Source organism: Lepisma saccharinum, chromosome 20, assembly GCF_977018435.1.
Source record: "Lepisma saccharinum chromosome 20, izLepSacc3.1, whole genome shotgun sequence".
Lineage (NCBI taxonomy): Eukaryota > Metazoa > Arthropoda > Insecta > Zygentoma > Lepismatidae > Lepisma > Lepisma saccharinum.
The window spans coordinates 4,654,730-4,677,041 of record NC_139248.1 but is presented as its reverse complement, the minus strand read 5'-3'; the positions used below and the strand labels follow the sequence as shown (position 1 = coordinate 4,677,041).

Below are 22,312 nucleotides of genomic sequence, written 5' to 3'. Positions count from 1 at the left end.
GCTATTTGTTCTCTCTCTCTCCTTCTCCGCTTTCGTCTACTTTTCTCTTTCCCTCTCTCGCTCTCTTCCTCTGTTCCCTCTTTCTCTGTTTGTCTCTGTGCTTCGGTTCTTTATATCCCTTCCTACGTCCGTCAAAAAGTGGCAGCTTTGTGAATTAAATAGTGCTGATTTTCAAGCTTTATTATGAATATCATTGCTTCTACAGTATTTGATTAATGTGCAGTGATGTGCGTCTCCGCGTAAACAAGGATAATCTACATTCTACACGTAGACTATTATATACACGTAGATTACGTAATCTATGTAAACAACATGGCGAAAGGTGACAACTTAGCAAAGGGCGCCGTGGAAGTAAAACAAAATTATGGTACTATTGTACTTTACTATACCGGAGACACCTATCAATGATTTATTTCGCAATTTTTATATTGCTAATGTACTATTCTGCATTGCGGAACATTTCTTTAGGTGAAATAATGAATTTCTAACGAAAATAATGTCTATTTCTTACATTAACGAGTACTTACTGTTGTTCCTTATTTCCCACAAACCATCCACGGGTAGCCCCAAAAATTCACGATAGCCCCACGAACCATCACGGGGACGAGGTATGCCTACTAGGTTAGGTTAGGCCTGTTAGGTTAGGTTCCATTAGCACTCCTTTCGTTCAATTTAGCATATACGGACAATACGAGAGCGTTAAAATGGATCAAAACTACATTCCCAAACATCACAAACGCTACAGAAAATGATTTGCGTAAGTACTTTCTCCAGTAAATTTGAAGAAATCCGTCTCCGGTATAGTAAAGTGTTACCAAAATTATACTACGTATCAGTTAGTAACGTGTGAGATGAACCTTTCATAGTCTTCCTTGCAAATTCGAACAATTTCTCACCTAGGAAAAAACATAACATAGGAAATATTCTAGTGTTTTATGAGAAAAAGACTACTTTTGCCTCACGACTGCCATCTGTTGCTTTTTTTTTGCATACAATTTATCTTTCGTAGTTGATGATAGAAGAGAAGAGAAATTTTGTTGTAAATAGGATTCTTGTCAGTTCATTAGGAACCAATATAGTTGAAAATGTCACTTTCCTGTCATGAAATCATATGAAAGCCTTGAAAATTAATTTTAATGTACTTTAGAATGTCTACGTAGTCTATGTAAACTACAACCCAATGTAATCTACGCGTAGATTACGTGTAGACAACGCATGTAGACGTAAACTTATAGTATACGGCACATCACTGTTAATGTGTACTCACAAATTGAGAGAATCGAAGAAATAATAACAATAAAAACATACAAATTATGTACAGATATAAGACTACAATAAAATATACAAATGTCCGTTCATCAGAATCAGGTAATACACACATATATTTAAAATAATGCCACTACAGGTCGTGGCTGTTTCTGAAAGAAAAAAAAACGGTAATCAATTCACAAATCAATGATTCCTTGTCATTTGCGAGTCTTTCAGTATGTCAAGATGTAAATATCCGCCCTTAATTGTGTAAATATGTGCTGTACTCACACACGCAAATCGATATTTTCCTAAGGACAACCAGAGGTAGAGTCTTTCTCTGTAGCAGCTTGTCCACGACGTTGCCAAACAAGATCCCAAAGAAGTAACGGCTCAGGAAAGGCAACGCTGAGAGGAAAGCATTCTAAAAAGACAGTCGATTGCACAAATAAAATTTATAGAAAAGGTTAGGCATCATGGAAAAGTGTCAAACTCGTTGAGGTTTCTAATGCATTAGACAGCAAAATTTGAGTAAAAATGCAGGAACCACATTCTATCATTTAATCCAAAAATTAGTTTTCCGTGAGAGGTCACACAACATAAACTTTATGACTATAAATTTTCTCCATAATTTCTAAAGCTTTTTCTTGAAAGAGATGTGTAAAGGTTAATAACAGAATAAAAAGACAAGGAGTAACGCCAACTTATATGGGCCCGTGGGGCTTGATCCCACACAATAACTTGTCAGTCTACTACTACTACTACTATATTTGCTACCGTGACTCGCGGTAGGTTGCTTAATGAAATCAGTATGAAAATTTTCATGAACTTATAGCTCAAGTGTTTGAGCCCAGATAATGCTTTAAAAAGTTGGCGGTCCTGAAGATAAGCGAAGTAAAACCAACAAAAACAACAAAAGCACACTCTCCGAAGTACAGTAGAACCACAAGCAAAAGATCCTGCGCAGAATCGTGTCCTGTGCATTGTACGATTGTACTCTCGGGAAGAGGGGGAGGTAGAACGGAGCAGGCTTAACCATGGACCCAGCTGAACGGGTTCCACAATATGAAGGCACAATTTCCCTTTCCAAGGGGCAAAATTTCCCTTTTTGGACCAATTTTCCCCTTCACCTAAGCAAATTATATAATAATATAATAATAATAATAATAATAATAATAATAATAATAATTAGAGATAGTAGTAGTAGCATTATTAGTGGTGGTGGTGGAAGCAGTAGTAGTACGTTGTTAAGTTTAGTATTTCGTTGAATTCGTTATTCATTTGAATAAAAAATATTTTAAAACCTTTTCACATTTCAGTTTCATCATTTCCTGACCAGGATTCAATCCTGGGACATCAGGAATCCATTTAATCGTTAATCCTCATCGTTACTATTCCAAAGATACATAAAACCAACGTACAATAAACTTAAAGGAGCAGAAACAAGTAGGAATAGCAAAATAAATAACATAAAAATGTAGATATGAAATTCGAAATTAACAAACTGTAATAATGTAATCAGATGACCTTAAAATTTCCCTGCAATTGTGGTATTTTTCTTTGAAATTCCCTTTTCCCTTTTGGCTAAAATTTCGGTCCCAATTTCCCTGCACAAGGGAAATTTCCCTTCATGTGACAACACTGACGGGTGCGCGAAAGCTTTTGGCGGAAGGTTCTTTTATTTGTGCTGCCGATCGCTGCCCGCCGCCAGCTCCCTCGCATGTACAGCACACACTGGGCGAATTCCAATCCGTACATCGACAATATCAGGGCCGGATAAAGGTGGGTGCTATTGACGCTGCAGCATTAGGCCCATTCCTGAAATAGGCCCAGATGAAAACAGACGAGAATTTTCCGAAAGCTGAACATTTTTCTTTTGCTATATAAACCTGAAAATAAATCTTAGAATGAAATTTGGAGCCCCAATTTCGTACCCCTAGACACAGCGTTACTTCTTAAACAGTTACTATTGAGTCATTCCATGCCAAATCAACACAGATATGTTCAATTTTTAACCTGACCATCTCCGATTTTCATGAAATATTATTCTTTGCGCTGTGACGTACTATAACCATAGAATAGTTAGGGTATAGAAGATTACCCCACATTTAAACCTCGCTGCGCTTGGAAATTGCATTTCCGTCGGTGGCCAATAGATGGCGCGGCCGTCTTCTTTTGCTGTTTCCAGCAAACGTCGTTGTGTTTATTGTTCACCGAAGATTTGAAGCATCAGGCCCAATTTCGTCTTAATCCGGCCCTGGACAATATACATATCGATAAACTTAATTTCGAATCACTCATTTTCGTATGGATGTGTGAACAACTCAGGCACTGTACGCATTAAGCATTCTGTTTGGGGGAGGAGGGTACCTACCCAGTGGCGTACTTGTGATTTCTTTTTTGGGGGCTATGCCATGCCAATTTGTATATATGTTACCACTCAGTAAACTGAAGTAACCCTTTGATGTTGGTAGTACCTTAGAACATTGGTTAAAACAAGGGCTCGGAAGTTGAAGACCTATAAATTGACAAAAAAAAAGACCTATAAAAATACCGAAAAATATCAAAAAAAGGACCTAAAAACGGAAAAAAAGGACGTATAAATGTGATCCAAATTAATTAATAACTTCAGTTCTAATTACATATTTAATTAATATGCGCGGCACCTCCTTATCTGACTTGAAATATTTTACTTCGCCTTTTATGCCACATTTGGCTAATTTGCGAAGATGGGGATGAGTGATATGATGAAATTGATAAATGGACACTCACAAACATCCATGCTCAGGCCGGGATTCGAACCCGCGACCTCTGGCATCGTAGCGCGATGTGCTAACCACTCCGCCACGGGGCCGGCACAAATTTGCTCTACTAGTAATGTGAGTTTAAATGATGAATTTCGTATAACAGCCAACGTGATAAGATATTGATACGTTCGTGTTTACCGAATTTTCATGTTTTACACGTTTGCACATATGATAATAAATTAATAATTATTTAACAGTAATGCGAAGAAGATGGAAGAAGAAATAGAATTCTAACATACTTAGTCGTTTAACAGAGGGGAAAATTCAGAGGAAGGGTGTAACGACCCTGCGTGGTCATCACATGTAGCTATCCTGCGTGATAACCATATTCTTAAATATATAATTATTAATGCTTGCGAAATGCCCTGCGAGGCTTACGCTTTTGATTTATCTAATTTTGAGTGCATTGTTGTTAAGCATATATTGTTATGGCACACACGTTTTGGTTAAAGAAAGCATGCTAAATACCCTGCGTGGTTTACTCATTCAGTTATCTTTTGTACAGTAATTGTTGTTTAATTTGTAATTTGCATTGTTGAATCTCTTTATCTTGTAATTTCTTTAATGTAACGTGTTCAGTTTAGCACACAAGTGTTAAGTTTATATCGCCACATGCTAGTGGTTTTTACAATGCTAAACTTGATATTTTATAACGCACGAGTTGCATCTCGTGATTTGAAGGGAGTTTGCAACGCTGCAGCCGGCTTAGTTCCGATCTTCTCCACCCGCCTCAGTGCTGCCACCAAACAGTATATAAACAAAGCAGCGAGGCCCGGAGCTCAGTCGACTGCCAGATGCCGACACGAGACTCTCACGGCAGCCTGGGCTCCCCCGCCTCCTGCGGTAGCGTGCGGTGACGCATGCGCACGAAGGTTTTTTTTGTAGTGGAAGGGCGAAGTTGAGCGTCATTGTGTACGTGGAACAAAACATATAAACATATAACATTTCCATGCGCACAAAGGATTTTTGTTTTGGGGGAGGGCGGAGTAAGCGGCGTTGTGAACGTGGAACAAAGAATATAAGGTTTCCACCTTACTTATCGGGAAAATATGCCCACTGTTGATGAAACATGCACATAAAATCACACTTCATATTCTTACATTGTAATAACAAATTAAAACACGTACCTGTGAATGGTGCCATATCATTCAATGTGGGGTCCAACTGTTCATAAGTAATCTTTCAAGTGAACCACTGCATCCAACACACGGTTAAGTTGAAGTTGAGTCTTGAAAGGTTTGTGATATTATCACGATTTAAGAAAAATCTAGACATCTATACACTCAAGTTCACTGTTTTTCACTCTCATATCTATAAAATTTAATAATTATTATTCGATGAAGATTTGTTTCGGAAAAAGTGACTTGACCAGGATTCGAACCTGGGGCCTTCGGCATTCCGTGCCGAATTATGCACAATGTCCCGGTATTTTATGATTAAAAATATATAGAGTATAATACTATATACTAATTTCACACTCGTATCTATAAAATGTTATTATAGTCATGTACAATGTCCCGGTATAGTATGATAAAAAAATATAGAGAGTATAACACATTATTTACAATTTCACACACGTCTAGGCACATTATTCTATATTCAATGATGATAACATTGTTGCTTTTACGGCAAGTTTCAGCACTTCCTGTTCTGAGGGCGGCTTGAAAGATTTTTTTGCTGCTTTCTGTTTCTTCTTTGAAATGAAGCGGATTTGGGGATCGATATTTCTGTTTGGGTTGCACTTTGGTGGTAGTGGTAAGGCTGATTTCGTTTTAGCGGCACTAATGATAGGGGCTAAACCTTTTACGGCTTTTTTGACAATGTTTATTTCTTCAATGGATTTTAAGTTCATTAAAATAGAACTAAATTCTTTTAAAACTCCAGCCTTCTGTTTTTCGATATCATTCATTTTAGACTCATTATTTCCCACTTCATTTAAGATTGCTATTTTTTCTGCAGATTGGACATCTTCTTCAATGACGAGTGCATCTGAATCTGTTATTGCATCTGAAGGTCCACAGATAGAACCAATTGACCGACACACTAAGTGTATATGCTTACACATGTTCCACTTAATGCTTGCGTCAATACATGTGCAAGTAAACTTATGAATGCAACCATAGAAGTGCTTGCATATAAGGGAACATTGACAATTGGGCTCAACAAGGTTAACAGTATACAACTGAGGAACCTTAGAAGATGAGGCAACGGTCCAACTATTGTCACCATTTATGAGCACAAGGTCAGAACTCATCTCCAAGGATTTATTATGGCGAGCTCCAAGATTTTTCGATTTGGAAGTTATTTTTCCCTTTTCAGTAATGATTAGACAGACGGTCTTACAATTTTGTCCTAATTAGCTGCATGATAGCATGTATTGCTTTGTCCAGTCTCTTGACGGTTTTTCCTTTCAAAAACAGATGTTTCAATGTTCTGTGCATAGATTCCAAATGCATGTTTGTGTTGATTCCAGCATTTATTCTGTAACAGTAAGCCCAAATCTTGCAGTACTTCGTGTAGTTTTGTTGGAAATAAAATGAAAAATCTTTCATGGCTTCGTCCTCAGTAAGTTGTTGCACAATAGTGTCTAACATAAGCTGAAATGCAGTTTCATCTGTTTCCTGTAAAAGGGTCCTTAACAAATCGTATGTCTCTTTCTGTTTTTCTGAATCTTTAATTTTGGAGAGATTTTTCTGCCAGGCTCTAAGCACATGCCAAGTACAATATAGGCGTTTCTTTGGTTCGCCCATTATGTCTCGCCATGCGTTATAAAAAGTGTCTGCCATATCCGACATAAACACATTGCAGCTTATGTTGTCGACTTTTTGTTTCACAGCTTCGAAAAAAAAGCCTCAGGCTTGTGGAATCCATTTTGTTTGATATGAAAAAGGCACAAAGGAACCCTTGCCTTAGGTTGTCAAGAACAAGCAACGTTGTCATTTCGAAGCCATAAGCATTCATGCCATGAGTGCTGTCTGCACATATGACATCTGATCCAAACTTCCTAAGTATTTCTTCTTGTGCCTCTGTCATTATTGCAAGAATGAAATCTTTTTCTTGAAGTTGTGGATATTCGAGTAGAATGACACCTCGTGGCTTGTACATTAGAATGCAGCTGTTTTCTAGTTGCTTTTCTGTTTCAACCCAAGCTTCCACGCTGACTGCATATTGGAATGCCTAACTGCTTCACTATTCAAAGAAAAATCTCTCTCAATATTATACAAATCATGTTTTGTTATCAGGTGTTTTCGCTTCAGTTCGTCTTTGCTCACGGAAGACCGCACATTTACTAAAATGTCATCATATGGCACTTTCATTGCAATTTTCGTGGCAATTTCTTTTCGTTCATCTAAATTTAAATATAAGTGAGCTAACTCATTTTTGTGGCCTACACGTGTTGCACAGTATTCCACAAGTACCTGCCCATCTTCACGTGAAATTATCTTAATCCTCGCAGGACAGTAGGCATCAATTTTTGAGGAACCCTGTATTTTCAACTCTCTTTTTCTACTATCAGGTGAAACTTTCGGAGTATAGAATCCAGACCGATGACACTGGAAAGTAACTAACCGTGAATTAGAAGCTAATTTGTTTCTCCTCTGGACTTAACAAACAAAGTATTGTCGCGATCTTCCACTGCTCTCTTCCAGCTGTAGAAGTCAGAAAGCGTAGTAAATTCCTTTGTTTTCAGAGTGATATCATGGGCTTCGGAAATATGATCCCCAAAACTATGGTGATCACGAGAATTAAGGTGGCACACAGGACATTTGAATGTTTTGCTTTCTAACAATGGAGGCTCTTGCAAGTCGTGCCCGGGATGAATATTGGAAAAATGCCGCCTCAGATTGAAACTCTTTTTAAATATTTTATCACACAAATGGCAGATTAACTGAGGTGGCATTCTTGTATTACGTAGACAAAATGATAAGAGAAAACACTCACGCACGTACAGTCAAAGAAAATGCACACATACTAAATTTCCTTGCTATAGAAGACAGATACAGAGTACAAGCACAAAAAAACACATTTTCTTTATGATAAACAACAGAATCCGCGCGCAGGAAAACACGTACGCGAAGCTCTCAATCGAACCTCCCACTCCACACGCACTCAACAGCTGACGCTAGCGCATGCGCAGACAGAGGAGCCCAGGCTGCCGTGAGAGTCTTGTGATGCCGACTGCGAAAGACCTGGTTCCCAGATCTAGTCTGGAAGTTTCCCCTACCAGGATCCAATAGCTTCCTTGAGAAGGAAGGAGGAGAAAAGAAAAGCAGTTTTCCTACCTACCTGGTCTGCCCCATAAGAGCTTGATGTGCTACCCTTGGGTCGTGGCGGCCCAAGCCCAAGTCTCCTGGGTGCTTCCAGACCTACCCTTTGTACCTTGCCGTCTCTTGCTACTGACTGGACATGCCAAGGGACCGAACCGTTCCCTTGTCGTAGCTGGATTGACTTTGCGGCGTCCTTTCACACCAACACCTTTGTGAAACCGCGGGCCCCTTGGCCCGTCCCTCGCTATTGACGCTTTCGCATGTTGTCCCCAGACGGCGTGGCACGTGACGGCTACCCAGGTTCCTATTGGTTACCTGTACTAGTTGGTTCCCCCCTAAATTAGATAAGAATACTAATACTGCCCAGGTACCTCACTGAGGAGGATAAGAGCGTATGTGCTAAACTGGTTATTTACATGCGTGTATAAATATAAATAAACTTTTACAAGTTGACCTTTGACCTTTCCATACTAAACCCCGCAAGCCCTGAGATACTTTGAGTCCATGTCTTCGGCTGGCTACAAGCTAGCATATATGGGTACACTTTTGCACAGCTCCGTGGTGTAGTGTGCAGTGCTCCGGCGCGCGGACGTTGCAAAAGTTTTTGGCGCCCAACGTGGGGCCCGATTTGCAAAAACACAGGGCTCGACTTGTAAAACGTGGGGTCAGATTAGTTACGTGGTGAAGCCGTATATGGACTAGAAGTGGCTCACTTGTTGTAGTGCAAGAGTTAGTGACAGTGTTCGTCCATTGAATTCACGAAGGTAGTGAAGTGTTTTCGGAGAAACCATACAGAATTCACGAAGGTAAAGTGTTGTGACATATACGATTGTAACAAAATGGAAAAAGAAACGTCCGGAATGAGTCTACGGAGCAGAGGGAGAAAAACCATGGAAGGTGAGACTGGGTTCGCATGCTGTGATAATTCTGGAGCCGAGATGGAGTCCTTCCAGTGTTTCCAGTGTCTCAAGAATTTCCATTTAAGATGTGAGGGGCAAGAAGAGACCTCAGAGACTGATGCAGAGGCTAGGTGTAAAACATGCTTATCAGCACCCTTGGTAGCGTCCCTGCTTGAACCAAGTCTTCCAAGTAAGACCCAATCAGACCATTGGCTGCTGGAGTGGTTAAGGAAAGATAAAGAGGAGCGTAAGAAAGATGAGGAAGAACTGAGACGTAAAGAAAAGAAAGAGGAAGAAGAGCGTAGACAAGCTGATGAAAAACAAAGAAAAAGGGAAACTGCTCAATTAGAGAAAACTCGAAAGAAAGAGTTGTTAGAGCTGAGACAGGTGGTCGAATCCATGGAGGAGAGGAGACTCCTTGAGAAGGAAGAGGAGACAGCCCGTATTAAAGAGGAGAAAGCAGAAGAAGAAGCTAAAAGGGCAAGAGAGAAAGCAGAAGAAGAAGCTAAAAGGGCAGAAGAGGTACATCAGTTTAGGACTCTGATAAAGTCTCTTGAAGAGAAAAGAGAGGTGGAGAAGCGAGAAGCTGAAGAGAAAAGAGAAAGGGAGTTAGAAGTTCTCCGTGTCCTGGTAGAAAGTCAGGAAGAAAAGAGAAAGGAAGAAGAGGAAGAAAAGAGAAACAAAGAAAAAGAGGCAGAGAATGAAAGAAGGCAGCTAGAAGCCGAGAAAAGTAGGGAGGAGTTGCGAACGTTTTTCTCTCAGCTTAAGGTTGACCAACGAGAAAGTGTTAGAGAAGAGTTGGAGAAAATCCGGATCTCTTGCCAACAGGAGGTAGTAAGGGTAGTAGAAGAACAACTAGAGCCCTTAGCTGAGTGGCGTGGAGAGATAGAAAGAGAGCATGAACAGATGAAGAGGAATCTAGATACCTGCTTAGAACTGGTCCAGTCTAGAGGGGAAGTTACTAGGAAAGAAACTGAAAGTGACGATCTCGAGAGGGTTAAACAGATAGAGGTCTCTGTTGAAGCAATGAGTTCTGTGGTAAAAATCCTTGGTGAAAGGACCGAGCAGATTGAAGAAACTGTACGAGAGCAGAAGGAGGCTGCCGACGCATTGACGCGGAATCTCCGGGAAGAAGTTGTAACAACTGCTGGAGAAAAAGTGAGCTCTCTCCGTGAAGAGACCAAGAGACTGGAAGTGTCCCTTCGAAAAGAGATCCATGAACAAACTGGAACTATAATTAGAAGAGTAGGTGAGCTGCAGGATAAGTTTCAAAGACTGCAGTTGCAAACCGAAGCCACTTCAGATGTACTCCCGGATTCTATTGAACGGGGTGGAAGCTTAAACCCGGAAGCGGTCACCTTTGAACCTCCTAGAGTAGTGCAAAGTCCCTACTGCGTCGAAAGAACCGTTCAAACAGATAGAGGTAAGCGGCCTAGAGAGGGAGACAGTTCTGATGGATCTCCTCCTCGACGTAGAGCCGATTTCAAGATTCCTAGGATGGCTGATATCGCCCACATACCAAAATTCAAAGGCGATATCGAGGCCCAATCGGCAGAGAAGTACCTTAGAGAGCTCAATGTCAGTTTCGAGCTTATGCAGATACCTGAGCACTATAGACTTGAGTTACTTCCTAGAGTATTTGCAGGCAAGGCGGAACATTGGCTGGCGGGAAACATAGATAGTTTTGTCAACTATGCCGACTTTTGCCTAAGATTTAAGGAGGAGTTTGCCTCTGAGAAAGCCAAACAAAGACAGTTAACTGCCGTAAGAAATCGACGATATTTTCGCCCAGTCCACGAGAATATGGAGAGCTTCGCTTGGAGCATCTACGCTGCCTATCGAAACTTGAGTGACAATTTCAGCGAAAGTGAAGTGCTGAATCTAATAATAGGACAGCTGCCGAATCGTATCCGGAACCTCTGCCTTGCGCATGCTCCAAGATCAGTTGATGAATTGACCAGTTTTCTCAAGGACTTCGACATCTATGACGATCCCGATGCCTGGAGAAATAAGGAAGACCCCAAGAGTAAAGAGTCTGGAATCAATAATAAGAGCTTCAAAGTCCGCAACATCGAGACCAGAACCAGCGGTAGAGAAAGGAATGCTGCGAGGACTCCAAAGTTTTATAGAAGACAAGGCTGGAGAGGAGCGGACCGCAGCCAACAGGATGGTCAGAGGAACTTTAATCGACCTTATCCAGAAAGAGGTCGAAGCTTCCCTGATATAAGGAATTATCAGGATGGGAGTTCCCCTAGACGATACTCACCTCGGGGTGCAGAACAGACTAGAAGGCAGTCACCAACCAGAGAAGACTTGACCTCTGAGCAGGAGGAAGCCCTAGAGACAACCCGGGACTTCCTGCATAACCAAAGGTCACAGTCTAGTCAAACAAACTAGAGCCTTGTCTAGGTGCTTCGTTCCCATTTAGGCAAGGGGCCTCGGAGGAGCGACCACTAAGATCTATCCAGGAACTAAAAGTAAATTTTCAATTGTCCGAAACAGAGGAAATAAATTTGCAAAGTGATCTGAAATCTGCACGAGCCTCTAAGACCAGTTACAAATCACCAGCAGTGTCTGCAAAATTAATGGAAATACCGATAAACTGTATAATTGATACTGGAAGCGAATGTTCAATTCTAAGTCATAATGTCTGGACTAAACTAAAGGATCAAATACCAGGCATTCAGGTACAAAAGGTTCCAGAAATAAGATTAGTTTATTTCTCTGGTACCAACAGAAAGCGAGTTTTTGGAAGTAGGCGAGTAGAGCTAGAATTCGGTGGAATATCTTTTAGTACTGCAGTTTTTATGTTGAAGAAATATGTTGCGAATCTTCTTGAAGTCATGTCATGCTTCAGACAGCACTCAGCAGAGTTGTTTTTCGTGAAGACTCCTGAACATGAGGAAGGGAATCCTCTGGATATTGAAGCTGTGCGGTACATCCACGTAGCCCAGGTAGAGAAGGCTGAGATGTATAAACCCGCTTACCTCTCAAGGAAGGTAGAGGTATTAGATATTTTGACTGATTCCCATAAGCAGGAGTTCCTAAATGTGCTGAGACGCAATTTGGAGATTATTTTTGAGAAGCTCGTACCATTGAAGACTGTTGGATATAAGCAGTGTGCCGAGACAGTTCTTTACGAGTCGCATTCTATACGGCTTTTCCTGATGGCATTACTGGAGATTGAAGATTGAAGATTTGGAACTTCGTCCAGCTAATATTGTGTCTCATTATGAATTTATTGATTATGAGTTCGCTGATTAACTTGCCATGCACCCTGTCTCAGATATTTCGAAATGTTTTCCTCTTGGGTTGCTATTCCGTGTATCCCTGTCTAATGAAGTTCTGGACTACTCCACCATCTCTACGACGAAGCAATATCCAAACCCTCTAGAAAGGCTCAACAATTGTTGATACAGAAGAATGAAAGTAAAAAGAAACGCTCTTCAATTAGAAGAAGGTGACTTGGTTCTTGTCAGGAATCACAAGTTAAGTTCCCGAAAGAATAGGACTATCGCCAAATTGTTTGAGGTATACATTGGCCCCTATGTCGCCTCGGATGTTCGAAGCAACACTGCCCTGCTGTTGAACCCGACGACCAAGAACCCAGTCGACCGAGTGAATTTTGACAACCTTCGTCTCTTCAGGTGTTCCCCCGAACGGAGAAGACAAATAGTAAATGAAGAAAAGACTTAGTGATTGAAGAGTAAAAGAGATATAGACTCTGGTTTACCAAAAATTTTTCTGAAAATTTAAACTTTTTAATTTTCCTCAAAATTTTTGCCCGACAGAGGGGCATCTGTAACGACCCTGCGTGGTCATCACATGTAGCTATCCTGCGTGATAACCATATTCTTAAATATATAATTATTAATGCTTGCGAAATGCCCTGCGAGGCTTACGCTTTTGATTTATCTAATTTTGAGTGCATTGTTGTTAAGCATATATTGTTATGGCACACACGTTTTGGTTAAAGAAAGCATGCTAAATACCCTGCGTGGTTTACTCATTCAGTTATCTTTTGTGCAGTAATTGTTGTTTAATTTGTAATTTGCATTGTTGAATCTCTTTATCTTGTAATTTCTTTAATGTAACGTGTTCAGTTTAGCACACAAGTGTTAAGTTTATATCGCCACATGCTAGTGGTTTTTACAATGCTAAACTTGATATTTTATAACGCACGAGTTGCATCTCGTGATTTGAAGGGAGTTTGCAACGCTGCAGCCGGCTTAGTTCCGATCTTCTCCACCCGCCTCAGTGCTGCCACCAAACAGTATATAAACAAAGCAGCGAGGCCCGGAGCTCAGTCGACTGCCAGATGCCGACTGCGAAAGACCTGGTTCCCAGATCTAGTCTGGAAGTTTCCCCTACCAGGATCCAATAGCTTCCTTGAGAAGGAAGGAGGAGAAAAGAAAAGCAGTTTTCCTACCTACCTGGTCTGCCCCATAAGAGCCTGATGTGCTACCCTTGGGTCGTGGCGGCCCAAGCCCAAGTCTCCTGGGTGCTTCCAGACCTACCCTTTGTACCTTGCCGTCTCTTGCTACTGACTGGACATGCCAAGGGACCGAACCGTTCCCTTGTGGTAGCTGGATTGACTTTGCGGCGTCCTTTCACACCAACACCTTTGTGAAATCGTGGGCCCCTTGGCCCGTCCCTCGCTATTGACGCTTTCGCATGTTGTCCCCAGACGGCGTGGCACGTGACGGCTACCCAGGTTCCTATTGGTTACCTGTACTAGTTGGTTCCCCCCTAAATTAGATAAGAATACTAATACTGCCCAGGTACCTCACTGAGGAGGATTTAAGAGCGTATGTGCTAAACTGGTTATTTACATGCGTGTATAAATATAAATAAACTTTTACAAGTTGACCTTTGACCTTTCCATACTAAACCCCGCAAGCCCTGAGATACTTTGAGTCCATGTCTTCGGCTGGCTACAAGCTAGCATATATGGGTACACTTTTGCACAGCTCCGTGGTGTAGTGTGCAGTGCTCCGGCGCGCGGACGTTGCAAGGGATATTAATTTTTACACAACTTGATAAGCTCAATCACGAATATTTACGTGCATTGATTGTGAAAATTTCTATTAAAAAAGTTGCACAGAAAAAGTTTCCTGTCCAACATAACTAATTGATATGTCAAATAGGGCACCAAAATAAATATCTTACTGGAAATGTGATATCTGCGTTACCAGAAGCTCTAGAGCAAAAACTTCAAACTTACCAGAAATCTTCAGACATGCTTGTAACTGAAAATCACCCTTCTGTCCTTCAACGCGAAATTTGCGAGTGAACTCACGACCTCCCTTCTTTGACACTTGTTCTAGATTCAAATTCGGACTAGATTTTATATGTTTATTTTTTCATCCAGACTTCTGGTACAAAAACTTCGCACCAACAATTTCTCCACACTGTTCATCGCGAGAAATCAAGGAATATAGACAAATGCACAACTACAGCAAGCAAGTACCGAAAAAGCTTCACTTTTCCATGGAAAACGAAGAAACAAGTTTCAATACTATCGTCTTCCCATCTGGTCGTTTTATTGCTTCGGGGTTGACAGACAATTTTGCCAAATTTTAAGACATTTGTAGCTCACATGTTCCTGTAGCGGCTCTTGGTGAGTTTAGATGACAAGTTTCTAATTTATTTAACAGCCGCCTTGAAGAGAAATTGGACAACTTTGTCACATTATCAGGATTTTTTTCAAACGTGCTAATCAAAACATGTATTTATATCTACATGATGTACTCCACATCATTGTAATCCAAATGTACTTTTCACTAAACTCAGAAAAAATACAACGCATATATACGATAATTTTGCGTGTAACAAGAATCTATAGCCAACTTCCGTGGCTAGCATACTGCATTACAGAGCCAGAGGTCCTGGGTTCGAATCCCGGCATGGGTATGTGTGTTCTTTGTGAATGCTCCTCCATCAATTTCATTATATCATCACTCATCCTCATCGTCGTGATTACCAAAAAGAAGCAGAAAGCGACTGTAAATAACAAAAACAAGTAAGAGTCTGTACATTTTCAGTTACCGATACTTTCTTTCCTCATTGAAAATTGCGTTATTTATTGCTCTACTCTTATGTCATAAGTGAATAAAATTATGGAATACAGAATGATTTTTTTTCAACGGTTGGTAATTTTCTTTCTTATGTTAACTTCATTGCTTCTGGCAACTCTTCATTGTTTACCGTTCTCCGGAGAGAGGGCCAGTTTCGCCTACGGGGTGGATTTCGGACGACAAACCCTCCGTCCTCCCAGCCACAGATCCCGCGCGTGTTATTCCCTAAGTTCCCCTCGCCTATTACCCCTCGCGACCGCGCCTGAGAATGCTCTACGTCTCGTAAAGTGGGAGGACGGCGCCCCGCCACATTTCTCTCCAAATTGCATATTCTCCCGCACGGTAGCGTGCAAACTTCGCAATTGTCGCGGAAGAATGAATACAGAACCGACTAACCAACGATCTATAAGGAACGGAATATTTGCAATTCAGACAATGTAAAAGCTAATATATAAATGTTAATGTAATGTTTGTTCACTTGTGGTTACACACGGCAGTGCGGCGTCCGTATCGTCCTTATGAGCGGCCGCCCCTGGTCTGGTCGTAAAAACCGTGCTGAAAGCTTCAAAACAAGATAAAGTTGCCACTTACACCTTCCAGACAAGTTACCGAATACCTGATTCAGTCGTCCAAAAATGTTTTTCTCTCGTTTCAGGGATGGATATATATATATACGAGGGGTGACTGAAAAGTTCTCGGCCTACCCATGAAGGGTTGCCAGGGGCTCAATCGTTCATGGCTATATTTCAACACATTCCTCTTTCAGCGCCACACACTTTTACCACCGGTGCTGTAGGCCCATGATACTTTCCTTGTAGAACGTTTCATCCTGCACTGCAAAAAAGTCCTCCACCGCAGCCATGATGTCATCATCTGATGGAAAATGGATTCCACCGAGGTGTTGCTTGAGTTTAGGGAACAGATGAAAGTCTGAGGGAGCCAAGTCTGGCGAATAGGTAGGGTGTCGAAGCAGTTCGAAGCCGCAGGACTCGATGGCGGACATTGCAATGGCGGACGTGTGCGCGGGTGCATTGTCTTGGTTGAAAAGGACGCGCTTCTTTAACATTCCACGACGTTTCACCTTGATGGCCTCCCTCAAACGTTTCAGTTGAGCAGCATAATATGCACCGTTCACCGTTTCACCTTTTTTTAGATACTCAGCCAGGATGACACCCCTCGCATCCCAAAAAACAGAGACCATCACCTTGCGAGCTGATTTCAGTGACTTGAACTTTTTGGAGGTGGGGGAGGAGGTGTGTTTCCACTGTTTTGAATGCACCTTGGACTCTGGCTGAAAGTGGTGGACCCATGCTTCGTCCATGGTTACAAAACGTTGGAGAAATGTCTTAGGATCAGCCTGAAGGAGGGTCAAGTTTGCTGCAGACAAGAGGTGTCTCTGACGTTTGTTCTCAGCACTCAACATTGTCGGGACCCATCGACATGACACCTTGTGCATGTCCAGCACAACTGTAAGTATGTGTCCAACGCGTTCCTGGGACATCCCCACTTTCTCTGCGATGTAACGTTCTGACACTCGCCGGTCTGCCATAACAAGATCCTGTATTGTTGTGATGTTTTCTTCAGTACAGGCCGTTGCCGGCCTTCCACTGCGAGGTGCATCTTGGACAGAGGTGCTCCCCCTCTTGAATTCCGCCACCCACATTTTCACAGTAGAATACGATGGGGCATCCACCCCCAATGTTTCCATAATGTCCTTGTGGATGTCCTGTCCACTCATGCCGTTTTTTCAGGAGGTATTGTATAACCGCACGAATGCTTACTTTATCCATTTTTCAGAAAATGCTCACCGTCTTCACTTCAAACATAAAAATATGAAAAACAAAAGAAGATAGTACTATGAAATTTGGTATGGGGCTTTGCAAAGGCACATATTATGATTAGCTAAAGTAACATTCAGCTACGATAAATGCATCATGGGTAGGCCGAGAACTTTTCAGTCACCCCTCGTATATTATATTTCTTTACTACAGAAAGGATGTTTAAGAGGTGGTGAACTGATGAAACCTAGTCGAAAGAAGGTGAAGTTGCAAAAAAAAAGCCGTTAAGATCTAAAAAAGGCTAAAAAAGGACCAATAAGCCAAAAAGCGCCGTAAAAGGCAAAAAAGGACAAATAAAACCCACCTTTTCCTGGCCTACAATGACCCGAAATGAACATGTTGGGCCTTGTCTTTGGACACGAGGGAAAAAAATGATTTTTCCTCAACTTCCGAGCCCTAGTTATAACCTAAGTCATTAAAACTTATAATAAGATTTATCTACACGTAGTTTTAGGAACATTTTTAAAATTTTTACATTGTAAGGAAACCGAAACTCATATGCCAAAAGTAGGTAGGCCCACAGAACTAATAACACCGAAAAAATGACCGAATTTCTATTGCCAAGATCAAACTAAACATCCATTTAACCTATCTACAAGTAAAGTTTCTTGTGATTACTCACCTGTTTAAGATTAAAGCGTAGTATGCTGTCCATGTACTTTGGGACAACGCTGAACAGGGTGTAGAACCCCCAGTCACTGCCGACGCCAGCCACAAGTGCCGACCACACCTCCTTCGATGCTAGCGCCGCTCTCCAAGGCATTGGGGGACTCTGAAAACAATGCGAATGCGAAAGAGATTAACTATTGTTATTCAAGAAAACCTCGGACCAAGTATTATGTTGGTTCAAAATCCAAAAGATCATATTCAAAAGCGTGCATTAAATGTTCTAGGACTCAGAGGCGTCTCGTGAACGCATGCGGTGCATGCTGCGCAAGGGTCAATTGTAGGAAAAGGACGCCTTGCTCTGCGACGACATTAATGAGCATGTCTACATTCTAATTTCTTCGTATAGAAGAAGTATTTATTTTACACATGAGCGCTGAACTAAGCTTATATTACATTTCTTGGATCTGAAGTGCCACATGCGTCAATTGTAAGAAAATAATTATTACTTTCTTTCACTTCAGATCCAAGAAATGTAGTATAAGCTTAGTTGAGCGCTCTCGTGTAAAATAAATACTTCTTCTATATAAAGAAATTAGAATGTAGAAATGCTCATTAATGTCGTCGCAGAGCAAGTCATGCCAACTTTTGAAAAACGGTCGTTGCGATGAACTCTGAGATTTGTTTTATAGTTTCATGCAATATCATAAATGGACAGTAAATGTATTCTTTAACGTCTTAAAGCCACTTCAGGCCATTTCTGAGAGGAATTCGTGGATGTTAGAGTGGCTATTTCTGTCTTTTTTTACTTATTCGTGCCTATTTTGAATCCGAGAATATCTGACTATGTTTATCAATTTCAATTTTTTGCCTGCCTATTTTGAGAGTTTTAGTAGCTACTTATCGATCCTCATCCTGGTTATAAGCCCTTATCCTACCTTACTTTCCATAAAACGACGTGACCACGGATAGTGTAAATAATATTGGACACTGAAAAGTACCGTATTGAAGATGTAACTAATTTTTATTTAAATTATGATAATATTCAGTTATTAACTTGTGAGAATTTTTGAGGTGTACAATTCTGAAACATGTTGCTTTAGGCTATAAGCACGGGGTTTTACTTCTAAAATAAAACATAACAACAGGCAAGTTATTGGGTGGGCTCAAGCCCCACTGACCCATATAGTTTGGCGCCGCTGCATTCAGGTCATCGCTTGATCTTAGATTACGTTACGAGGGCCGTAATAAGGAGTAAACAAGGGGAACTGAAGCCTAGGACACCATTCAAAGTTTTTTTTATTTTAAACACAAAAAATTAGAATATGCGATGGAGAAATTTACACTAGCCAGAGGTATAATTTGGTAACACTGCCGGAATTGTCTGCTTCCAAAAGTAGTAGAAATAGTACATTTTGAAAGATGTTATTCACACAGTACGATAGAACTTTCTTTAATCAGAAATGCAAATATAACCTATATTATTTTTATATCATCTTTTCTTGTTTCCCCATTCAAATTTTGTAGGATATAAATGTCACAAGCCATGGTATACGAAGAAAATATCTAATGACGCACATGAAATTTAATATTTGTTAAGGAGGGGCACCAAACCACAATCTTGCCTAGGGCGCAAGAATATCGAGCTACGGGGCTGTTATAGGTTACTAACTCTGCACAACTAATTGATAAAATTATCCCGACTTACATGTCTTCAAGACTTTTTCAAGCAGCTGAAGACTTCATTACTTCTGTCGTCATTATATTAGCATCATCAACAACAAAATGGAGAATACGCCACTGAAGTACGTAATAATTAGGCTTACCATATTTTTTTGGGTCCAACCCAGTACATATTTCCGATCAACTCATTACTGCTGAATTTCAGGTTGTTTTACAAAAATAAATTGAAATTACTTAAAAGCCTTAACATTTTATTGGAACATTATTAATGTTATTAATTATTATTATTGTTTCTCCTGAACTCTAAGTATTCGATACTAGAATTATGAAAATTGTCTACGCTTAAAAATAATTTTTGTTCCTGAACATCATTATTTTCTTTTAGAGTGCATAGCAATTCTTTGGCAGAAGATGGTATAAATTTATGGGTTTTTCTTTCCTGAAGATGACAAATTAATTGAGAATATGTCTGAAATGCTTCTGTTGCTGTGATAGAATTAGCTTCCAATTTCAAAACTACATCATTAAATAATAGAGAACCATGCAAGCATTACAAATACAATTCACTTTGTGGATTTTCAAAAATATCAAATAATAATTTTGGGCGTTTGTCACAAGACAGGAAGTATGATTTTAGCCCATCAAAACTGGCAACAATTCTTTCTATTGCAGGCAACAAACTAAGGAACCTTGTGCTGCTATGGGATAATACTTTTTTGTTAACGTTAAATACACACTTTCTTTTGCCCATTGCCAAATGCAAAGCCCTTGTAAATAGTTATAATTATCAAAAACGTGTAGATGAGTTACTTCAGACGCTTGCAAGACCACCAAGACGCTCACGGAAGTACGGAAACGGAACCGCTCGGAAGTCGATATCTCGAAGAAAGAAAAGGTATAATCGATCCTTGCCGGTCATAAATTCTGGTCGTGAATATTCAATACCGGTAGCTATTTTCATGTTCAGATCCTCAAAACCCTGGACATTTTGCAATCCCGGACATCACCCCGGACAGCACTAAAAAACCAGGACTGTCCGGGGTAATCCCAGACGTATGGTATGGCTAGTAATAATTCTCACCTTCCCGTGGCTGACAGTTGAGCCCAGGTTAGAAAGGATATATTCCCTCTCGGATTTGGATATCCTCGGGTGGAGCCGGGGACTGTCGAAAACCAAGAACCACCAAGAGGCGAAGCACACCACTCCAACGATGCCTCCCATGTAGAAGACAGACGTCCACCCAAAGGCTGAGATAACCAATCCGCAGATCGGCAGCGCTATGGCCGTTCCCAGGGTGCCTCCTGGAAAAGAAAACGGATGCCAACATCCTATTCTGGTATACGTTACCTGGATGTGGAAAGTGGCGTGTGCGTGTGTAAAGGTGACAAGATTTTTAAAACAACAAAACGGGACATTGTTTATATTTTCCTGAGAGAAACGGGACTGCAAAATGTACACATTTTAATGTAAAAACTGTTTCGTCATAAATACTTATATTTGAAAACTAAGTTTAAGCCTTGTTTCCATGATAACACAAAAATTCAATATGCTGACCAAGGCAGAAATTTATTTTACTTTAAAACATAAACTAAACGTTACGTTTCAACCTTCTAGCAAGGTCTTCTTCAGAGTACCAAATACAAAATAAATAAGGTACAAAACAGGAAGATATATGTACACAAAAATCACTCCCCTCCAGACACAATATTATTAGAAAGTTGTTTATCTGGAACTTTATTTTCCAGGTGTTCCATTGAGTTTTTGTGTTAAACCGATACTGTGTAAGTAACTTACATAATATGGTAACATGCACTACACTCCACTCCAACCAAGCAATTCTTTAGAATTAGAAGTCCTTCATTGATATTTTGCCGATGAATGGATCTTCTTCACTTCAGTACATCCTTCTTTTCAAACAACATTTGGTAATAGTTATATAAAAATGTATGTAGTTGTGAATATAAAAAAGCTGCTTCCCTAAGTTAGATATGCTCACATCATTGATTGATTGATTTGGTGTTTTAAGTCCACTTTATGTACAGCAAGGCTAATCAGGACTGGACCCATAGCTTAAAGTGGAATCCGAACCACTATGTACCTCCACCGAACTCGGGACCCCTTGATTACAAGACGACAATGCTTCCACTGCGCCATCGGGGAAGCACAAGCTCACATCATGCTTACATGTAGTGATGTGCGTCTACGCGTAAATAACGATAGTCTACATTCTACACGTAGACTATTTTATATACATAGATTACGTAATCTATGTAAACAACATGGCGAAAGGTGATAACTTAGCAAAGGGCGCCGTGGAATTAATATAAAATTATACTGCGTATAAGTTGCTGATGTGTGAGGAGAACTTTTCATACTCTTTCTTCTAAATTCGAACAATTTCTCACCTAAGAAACTTATATAGGAAATATTCTAGTGTTTTATGGGGAAAAGACCACGCGTATCTCACGGCTGCCATCTGTTGTTTTTTGCATACTATTTATCTTCCTCCATAGTTGATAAAAGAATAGAAGAGAAGAGAAATCTTGTTGTAAATACGATTCTTCTCATTTCGTTAGGAACCAATACAGTTGAAAATGTCACTTTCCTTTCATGAAACCCTTGAAAATTAATTTTAATGCACTTTAGATTGTCTACGTAGCCTATGCAAACTACAACCCAATGTAATCTACGCGTAGATTACGTGTAGACAACGTATGTAGACGTAAACTTATAGTCTACGGCACATCACTGCTTACATGTCAGCGTAAGAAGTGCTTAAGGGATATATAAAAAATGAGAGATGAAAGAAGTAGCGGTAGAAAATAAGAAAAAAGAAGATAATTAATCATGCTACAGAGAAAGAATGAGAAAGAATGGGAAACATA

The 22,312-nt window shown here is 40.4% G+C and overlaps 1 protein-coding gene across 1 annotated transcript in view; it reads right to left on the bottom strand.

Annotated features, from left to right (window-relative positions):
* LOC146003513 (sialin-like) overlaps positions 1 to 22,312 on the bottom strand; it is a 45,368-nt gene that overhangs the window by 5,695 nt on the left and 17,361 nt on the right. The window contains exons 5-7 of the mRNA XM_083141800.1: positions 20,508 to 20,728; positions 17,760 to 17,909; positions 1,540 to 1,672 (exon numbers count right to left, since the gene is read on the bottom strand). Coding sequence (XP_082997926.1) covers positions 1,540 to 1,672; positions 17,760 to 17,909; positions 20,508 to 20,728 — 504 coding nt within the window. The remainder of the gene's footprint in view (positions 1 to 1,539; positions 1,673 to 17,759; positions 17,910 to 20,507; positions 20,729 to 22,312) is intronic.